This window comes from Lupinus angustifolius, chromosome LG02 (genome assembly GCF_001865875.1).
Source record: "Lupinus angustifolius cultivar Tanjil chromosome LG02, LupAngTanjil_v1.0, whole genome shotgun sequence".
Classification (NCBI taxonomy): Eukaryota; Viridiplantae; Streptophyta; class Magnoliopsida; order Fabales; family Fabaceae; genus Lupinus; species Lupinus angustifolius.
Window position 1 is genome coordinate 21,546,774 of NC_032010.1, and position 7,750 is coordinate 21,554,523.

General features: G+C 32.3%; 1 protein-coding gene across 1 annotated transcript; it reads right to left on the minus strand.

Moving 5' to 3' along the window:
* LOC109339302 (cationic peroxidase 1-like) lies at positions 1,997–3,913 on the minus strand. The gene is made up of 3 exons (XM_019576719.1): positions 3,642–3,913; positions 3,258–3,452; positions 1,997–2,587 (listed from the first exon to the last, which is right to left on the minus strand). Exons 1-3 carry the CDS (start codon positions 3,864–3,866, stop codon positions 2,018–2,020), a joined length of 990 nt encoding a protein of 329 aa, XP_019432264.1. The 5' UTR covers positions 3,867–3,913; the 3' UTR covers positions 1,997–2,017.

Consider the following 7,750-nt stretch of genomic DNA (forward strand, 5'->3'; position numbering starts at 1 on the left):
TATGTTATTGGTTAAAAATTGGAAGTTGAAATGGCAACTAAACCTGATGTTAAAAATGAGAGATCATAGTCTCTGCCATTGTGATACATCCTTTATATCATGAGATTGCAGAAATAAATACATATTTGATAATAAGAATATTCCTTTATCTCAAGCTCTAGATCATAATAGTTAAGATCCCGATTTAACTCGTAGAATCAGTAGATCTTACGAGTTTTTAAGAGCTAGTGAGTCATTAGCTCACTCTGAATGTGATGTTACCACTGTTACTAAGATCGTCAGGGAAGATCCTATGATCATAAAATCCCTGTCTTATTGTGATTTTCTATTTTTATGGCAAAAACCCTAAATTCCAAAATCTTCATCTTTTAAACCCATATAGAATGTGAAATTCATGACTAAAAATCATTTGACCCGCCCAAAATTCTTCTAACCCGTACATTGTAAAATAACAACAAATCATTACCAAAATAAAAGTAGAAGTTATAGCACAACTAGAAGTTCCCAACTACTTCATTTTCAAGATCTTTCCTTATTATCATCTTTATCTTCAACATATTTGTTTTCTTTATTCTTTCTAAAGTGATGTTTTTTCTCTCTTATATTATAATGTGTGATGGGAGAAAAATGGTGTTCACTTTGTTGTCATTGTTATATTTTCTCTCCTTTTTTATACGTGTCAATGTTAGCACTTAGATTGACTTTTGTTCCACTTTCCACGTACATACTATTATAATATAAGTATAGGTTACATAAAACATGAAGTTTCCACCCAAAACACCATATAGCTACATTATATTTCCCCATACATATTATATATATACAATATGTATGTAACATAATATTAGCCTCTAATACTTCTTGGTGTTTTTTATTATCAAACACTTTAGTTGATTATCTTGACATGTTAGTTTTGCAAGTATGTGAGATTTAATACTTTTGTATGTATATATTTCGATGTTGGAAGTTTAACTTTATCAAGTGCTACTTGTTAATTTTGTTATTTATAAAAATGAAGAATCTTGAAGATTTTATTTTTCTGTATACATGTATGTCTAAAAAAATCCATATTTGGTAGGATCTTACAATCTATGATACAATCACACGTTTTATATGTTTATTTACCCCTTCTCATTTTACGTACGATCTTGATCTTGTCAGCTTTACGATATCACTTTCCCTCGTAATCCTTCTAATTATGCTAACTCATCATTACATAAGTTTGCCTTGCATGAAGCAGTTTGAGGTTAATATTAACTTGAGAGGTTACGTGGTGGCCCCCCTAGCGGGCTGGATAAAAACTAGTATTGAGAGTGCTGCCATGGTGCTCTTGGACATGCAAGATGTGGTGGTTTATTCAGGGAAGATCGAGTGCTTCGTTGGCTTGTTTTGCCGTTTACATTAGTATTCAGGATTCTCTCTTTACTGAGCTTATGCGAGCGATAGTGGCTATTGAAATAGCTCATAAACACTGATGGAATGGGATTTGGCTGTAGTATGACTCTGCCTTGGCAGTTATTTCAAAGGCAAGCTTTTGATCCCTTGGAAGCTATTAAATAGATGGAACAATTGCCTGAGTATCATCCAAGGTTTGAATTTTAAAGTGTCGCACAAATTCAGAAAGGGAAACTCTTGCACCGATAAGTTAAGTTTCTTTTGGAGTTGCATCAAAAACTCATTCTTAGTGAGACACAATTTCAGATTTCATGATTCAGGAATTTTATAGGAGTAGATTTGCTTTACCAAACTATCAAACTTTAAATCCCTAATTTTTCAATACGCTTGGCACAAGCATTAATACAGCATCTATATATAGAAAGAATATAATTTCAACTCAGCAACATTTAACAAACTCCTTGACAATCCATGGTTCATTATAAGAACCCACACTTCTTATTAATAACAACAAAACGAATTTTTTTAATAAAAAAATATAGAGAATATAAAAACTGGCATTAGTTTGAATTGTAACGTTTCTCACCACTCAATCTTCACCCTTCTTCATAAAAATGCATTTTTAGGAGTTGTTCACTTTCCTGCAACTAGATCTGATCTCTCCGTTAATTCCAGTAAGAGGCTTGATGTTACCCATCTTGATCACGGAAGGTCCAAAATCTGCAGCAAAAGCATTAGAGTTTCTGCTGTATAGTTGCACCAATTTGTCACTGGCACTGCCATTACCCTTGAAGAGTTCTTGATCAGAATGAAGAAGACCCTTTTTATACAACAAAGAAGTATAGAATACAGTGTCAAATCTATTAGGAGTTGAATCCAATGGTGCTAAATTGGTGTCATCACCTCCAGTTTGAGGGCATATGCTACGCAAATTGGATGCAAATGTTGGGTCAATGTTGGTGTCATTGTAGATCCTATCTCTGAAAACAGCGCATTGGGTAGCACCAATGGTGTGGGCTCCAGAGAGGACTACAAGGTCTTTAAGGTTCAGCCCATGACCTTGGAAAAGACCAAGAAGCTGTGTGAAGTTGAAAAATGGAGGAGGAAGATTGTTATTTGCAGCATCCCATGATGCATTTCTTGCATCTCTTCTGCCTAATAACACTTGGTACCAGTATTTCTGTCCTCCCAACTGTTAAAATAGAAGCACATTTTGTTAGTTTTTCAGTGTATGATAACAATGTTATTCTACACATAAATTACCCTTTACATTTTCATAATACACCTTTACTCTATTCTTAAAAAAGAGTTGAATTTACTTTTACTAAATCAACATGCCTCGATGACTCTTGTAAAACTGAGTTTTAAAATACAAAATATCAATTCATTGTGTATAAAATGAGAAAGTTGTCACAACGTTACAAATGACATTTTTTTGAAAAAGAAGAGTATATTTTTACATTCTTTATCTTACCTGTTTCATAACAATTAATCAAAACTCTTTTGCTTTGAAACAACAATAGCTAAATGATCAATAAGTACTAAAGAGGAATGGTAATATGTGTACAGGATAAAGAATATTGTGAGGATATCATTGCTGTTCACTTCTTTTCTCTTCACCCTTTTCCAAGTGCAAAAAGTTATTGCACTGTCCAAAATTAATGACCCCAACTATATTAAAATTGTAGATGGTAGATTAATGAGTTAAAACTAAATGATTTTATTCAAAATCAATGATTTGAACGTAGATAGAATCATTAGTGTTTTGAAGCATGTAATACTTTCTCACAGTTTAATATATTTGCTCAACTTATCAGATGACATAAAACAAAAGCAGATTGAAAGACTGGAATGAGACTCACTATGGCTACAGAATCACGAGCTGCAACAGCTAAGATATCAGCACATGATACCACAGGGCGTTTGCAAGCTTTGTCAACAGCTGCTTTAATCTCATCAACCACATCAAACCCTCTCAGTGAATTATTATTTGGGAATGAAGTCTTCTCTCCCACAAATGAAGGAGTGTCATCAAGAAGAACTGATGCATCACAACCCTGTATATATATAGTTTTCACATGCAAATTTTAGTGCATGCATGCAGCATATATTTAAAATATCAATCCAAAAATAAATATAGATAGTTTATGGTTTGGGATGATGTTCATTAAACTTGGAAACTAGACACGTGATAATTGTATGTGACTAGCACTGAGGACACAGCATCTGTATATGTATTAACTCACATTAACAAAGCAGTCATGGAAATGAAGACGCAGCAAAGATGCTCCAATACGGCGCTCACGAGCAATTGCTCTCTGAACAACAGACTTTATGGTTGTTAATGCTTTAGGGCAAACTTTGTTATAGTAAGTAGGACTTAACTTGGCATGTGTAGTAGGGATCACAATTAATGTTGCCAAGGTGACCAAAACAAGAAAAAGGAAAAATTGGAAATGAGAAGCAGCCATTGTGTTATGTTTGTATGTGGATTTCAGCTAAGATATTGTTTAGTGAGTAACGCCAAGTTACATCGTGGATTTATATATAGAAGGAATGGGTAGCATCTTAACTAGTTTACTTGTTTGAGTTATGAACATGTATAATATTTTATTTCATAATGTGCACCAAACTAATGGCTAAGTTAAATTAATATCGTTGACCCTAATCCTTCAAGAATTTGTACAACAAATGTTACTGCCCTACCAAGTCTTGATTAGACTAAGTCGTGACAAACTGTCGTATGGGACATATGACACATATTTTCATGTTTTTTGTTGTTATAGAAATGTATGACTTTTAATTATATTTGGGCATAATCATATTTAGTTTAACTATATTAGTTATTTATTTAAAAGGTTATGATATAAATGATCTAATCTTCATAAATTATATGACTTTTAGTAATTGATATAAATTTAATAAGTGGATAGTATGTTAGTTGAATTCGTGACAATTCTCCTGTGTTCATCCCTGCGCACTAGTAGGAGCCATTTTAACACCATTTATGTACAGTTTCCTTAGTTTCTTCTTTCTACAAAGTAGAATGAAGTCATCTTCAAGGGAAAAATGTAGTTATATTCAGTTGTTGGACTTGACGTGCACAACTCCATTATTTTGATTTCCACTCATTTTATGAAGTGAAAATTAATTAGTATTAAAATCAAAGGTTTATATTTTAATAAAATTAAATAAAATTAAATTAAATCATTTACAATATTTAAATAGTATGTGCACGAAGAATAAAAAAGGTACTCTTTTGTGTATTGACTAACCAACCAGTTTTGAGTTTTTCACAAGTTTCCATTACCAGACTAATACTACCCATATTAATTATTGACTGAGCAAATGTGTGGAAGAACACTATTAGTTTGATAAACTTGGACTGTGCAACAATGATATCAATGAAAAAGGAACAAGATTGAAGGTAGTGATAGGTGAATGTTTTAGGAAAAAATAGGTTTATAACTTTGTTTGTGTTCTTATTAGAACCGTACCGTACTGGACGATCCGACCAGTTTGACCGTTGACTGGACTTGAAAACGGCTCTGGTTTACCGTCTTAACTGAGTGAGGCTTGAACCGCTTTGAACCGGAGAAATTACAGTCCGACCGTGCTAAACGCATTTAAACCGGATTAACCCGGGAAATAAACCGGACGGTTCACTTAAAATTAAAATAATTAAATTCTACTCTTTTGTTTCACTTTAGTCTAAAAAAAGATAAAGAGACATTACTTCAATGTAATTATACATGATTATTAATTATATAAAATTTTACATTTATATATAATTATATATCTATAAATAAAAATTATTAATTATATATAAATTTCTCCGGTCAGACCAAACGGTAACCAATTAAACCTAATACAAGATTTCTTTCAGTTTGACACCCGACTCGAGTTTCACAATATTGGTTCACATTTCAGGGAAAGAAAGAAAGATAGAGATAGAGAAAGAAGAAACAAAGGTAATGGTAACCAAATGGTGTTAAAATGACGTGTCAATTTTTTTATTAGTTGCCTGGCTCCTACTGGTGGTACATGGATGAACATAGTGAAATTGACACAGAAGATTTGGGTTCATGTTAGCTCATATAGGACAATTCAAAGTGAGTTAATAATTTCAGAATGACTAATGGTCCTTTGTGTATCCAAGGAAGAGAGAATGCTCAAAGATAATATTGAAAGTACTTGTTTGATTATGAAATTTTTGAATAAGAAAAGAAAGAATAATATAGTTACTATGAATGAGCCTTTTAAGAAAAAGAAATGAAAGAGTAATGAGAAATTACCCACTACTTTTATAAGAAGTATTGATACATGAAGAAAGAATGTTTTAAGTATGCTGCATCTATGGCCTTAAACAAGGTTCATATTACACATGTCATTAAGTCATTACATCATATGATTTTGAGGCAAATAGTGTTAATGATTATTTGTGTCACAAGTTTACTAGAAGCAAATTTATATTTTTGGAATTATATGTCGATGACATATTGTTTGATAGCAATGGTTTGGGACTATTTCATGAAATCAAAATATTTCTAGCGAATTTTTTTGAAATTAAAGATCTTTGGGAAACTTCTTTCGTGTTAGGTAATTAGATACAAAGAGATTGATCTTGTGGTATCCTAAGTCTGTCACAAGAGAGCTATATTGATAAAGTCCTCGATAGATTATTCGACATAAAAGATAATAAGGTAGTAGGTACCCGGTAACTAAGGAAGATAAGTTTAATCTCGAACATTGCCTCAAAAATTACCTTGAAAGAATGATATGCAAAAGATTCTATACGCATTTGGAGCAAGAAGTCTAATGTACATTCAAGTTTGTACATGTCCTAACATAACATTGGTCATAAGAGTTTTAGGCAAATTTGAGGAACTTTGGAATGTATCATTTAAAGGCTTACAATTGTGTGATGCATGACTCGAATAGAACAACATTATACGTATACTCACTTATTGAAAACCTAATAGTTTAGAGATCATTGGATATTCTAACTCCTATTGTACTGAATGTCAAGACAACAAAAGCTTCATATATAGGTATATTTTTATGTTCGTTGGAGGTGTTGTCTCTTGAAAGTCTGCTAATACTTATAGCTCTCTTGAAATTAAACCATGAATGTGGAGTTTATAGCTTGTTTTAAGACATTAGAATGGAATGTGGTTATCGAAATCTGTCATTGACTTATATATGTTCAATAGCATTGAAAGGCCAATGAAAAATTCACAATGATAATAACTCTATAGTTCTTTACTCCAAAAGATAAGTTCTAAAAGGTCAAAATTTATTAACATCAAGATTAGGATTCTTAAAGGAAATGTTCAAATAAAGTGATTTCAATAGCTAAGAGTTTAATACCTAAGGAATTTCTTGAGCATGTTGATTAGTTGGGTATTGTTCCTTCAGATACTTTAGTTGGGTATTGTTCCTTCAGATACCTTAGTTTAGTTGAGAATTTCTAACTCAAAAATAGACATGGTGCAATTGTAGACTGAGATTGCAACTAAGAGGGGGGGGTGAATTAGTTGACTAGAAATTATGACCATTTTTCTGCAAAATGAAGAGTTAAAATGCAGCGGATAATATTGCATAAAATAAACAAGAATAAATCAAAGAGGTAAGGAAGAAGAGAATACACAAGGATTTTGATACTGGTGCACCTTCTTGTCCACCGAATGTTACATCCAGTACTCTTGCAGCACAAGAGATTTTCCACTAAATATTATGAGTTGTAATTACAATATCTCACCTCGAGATCTCTATGTACCTTAGACACTCACTAATACTTATCACCTTGGAAAACACATTTCCAAGTAACTTTATCCCCTTTCTATTCACACCCTGTGAAAGAAAGTAATTACACTGATATGAAGAATTTGAATGATGGCTTGGATTGCTTTTACAAGTATGAAATATAATAACACTTGCAATCCAATCAACTCTTTTGTATACTTAGTAAATAATGCTCTTTAAGTTTTACAAAATTTTAAAACATTTTACTTCAAGGAACTCAGAAAAATAGCTTTGAAAGTTTGAGTTCAAGTTGCTAGAAGTGCATAGAACTATTTCAGAAAAGTGTAGGAAAGTTGTGAGAAAAGTGTGAAAGAGTTGTGAAAGAGTTGTTTTCATTGTGAGTTCTAAGGCCTTTAAACAAGTTTTCCAATCAGTCATTGTGCCTTTATGAAAGAGTAGGAATTGTTTGGAGGGAAGGCATTTCGTTTGGGATGAAAACTCTTGAGTTTCAAATCTGAAAAACTGATGTAACAACTCTCAGTAACCGATTATAGCAAGTGGGTAATCGGTTATCCAAACGTGACATTTTGAAAAATTACATTGAGTAATC

Excerpts from the sequence above, each read along its gene's own strand:
- LOC109339302 (XM_019576719.1), bottom strand. The coding sequence starts at position 3,866 with ATGGCTGCTTCTCATTTCCAATTTTTCCTTTTTCTTGTTTTGGTCACC. Across the intron at positions 3,453-3,641 it reads TCCATGACTGCTTTGTTAAT|GGTTGTGATGCATCAGTTCT; the intron begins GTGAGTTAATAC and ends ATATATATACAG. Across the intron at positions 2,588-3,257 it reads CTCGTGATTCTGTAGCCATA|TTGGGAGGACAGAAATACTG; the intron begins GTGAGTCTCATT and ends CTATTTTAACAG.